This window comes from Penaeus monodon, chromosome 30 (assembly GCF_015228065.2).
Source record: "Penaeus monodon isolate SGIC_2016 chromosome 30, NSTDA_Pmon_1, whole genome shotgun sequence".
NCBI classification, from domain to species: domain Eukaryota; kingdom Metazoa; phylum Arthropoda; class Malacostraca; order Decapoda; family Penaeidae; genus Penaeus; species Penaeus monodon.
This window is the reverse complement of record NC_051415.1, coordinates 3,205,522-3,205,747: the sequence shown is the minus strand read 5'-3', so window position 1 is coordinate 3,205,747 and position 226 is coordinate 3,205,522. Positions and strand designations below refer to the sequence as shown.

The following is a 226-nucleotide window of genomic DNA, read 5'->3' as shown; positions in this document are numbered from 1 at the left end:
CACGTATAACATATAACAAGTAGATGTACCGTTCATCCTCCTGACCTCCTCACAGGTACAGCGTGGTACCGGGAGACGGGTACTGGGGGGCACCACAAGAGGACGGCACGTGGAACGGCATGATTGGCACCGTCATGCGAGAGGTACAGCAGCTCTCGTTGATATGATTAAGGGAAATGGATGAAAAAGTATGATATTGAGTATGATGTCAGCTATAAAACGCCCA

At 49.1% G+C, this 226-nt stretch overlaps 1 protein-coding gene across 1 annotated transcript in view; it reads left to right on the top strand.

Moving 5' to 3' along the window:
- LOC119592270 (serine-enriched protein-like) overlaps nucleotides 1-167 on the top strand; it is a 38,500-nt gene extending 38,333 nt beyond the window's left edge. Inside the window, 1 exon segment of the mRNA XM_037941100.1 lies at nucleotides 56-167. Within this exon segment, the coding sequence (XP_037797028.1) occupies nucleotides 56-167 (112 nt within the window).
- The last annotated feature ends 59 nt before the right edge of the window (nucleotides 168-226 follow it).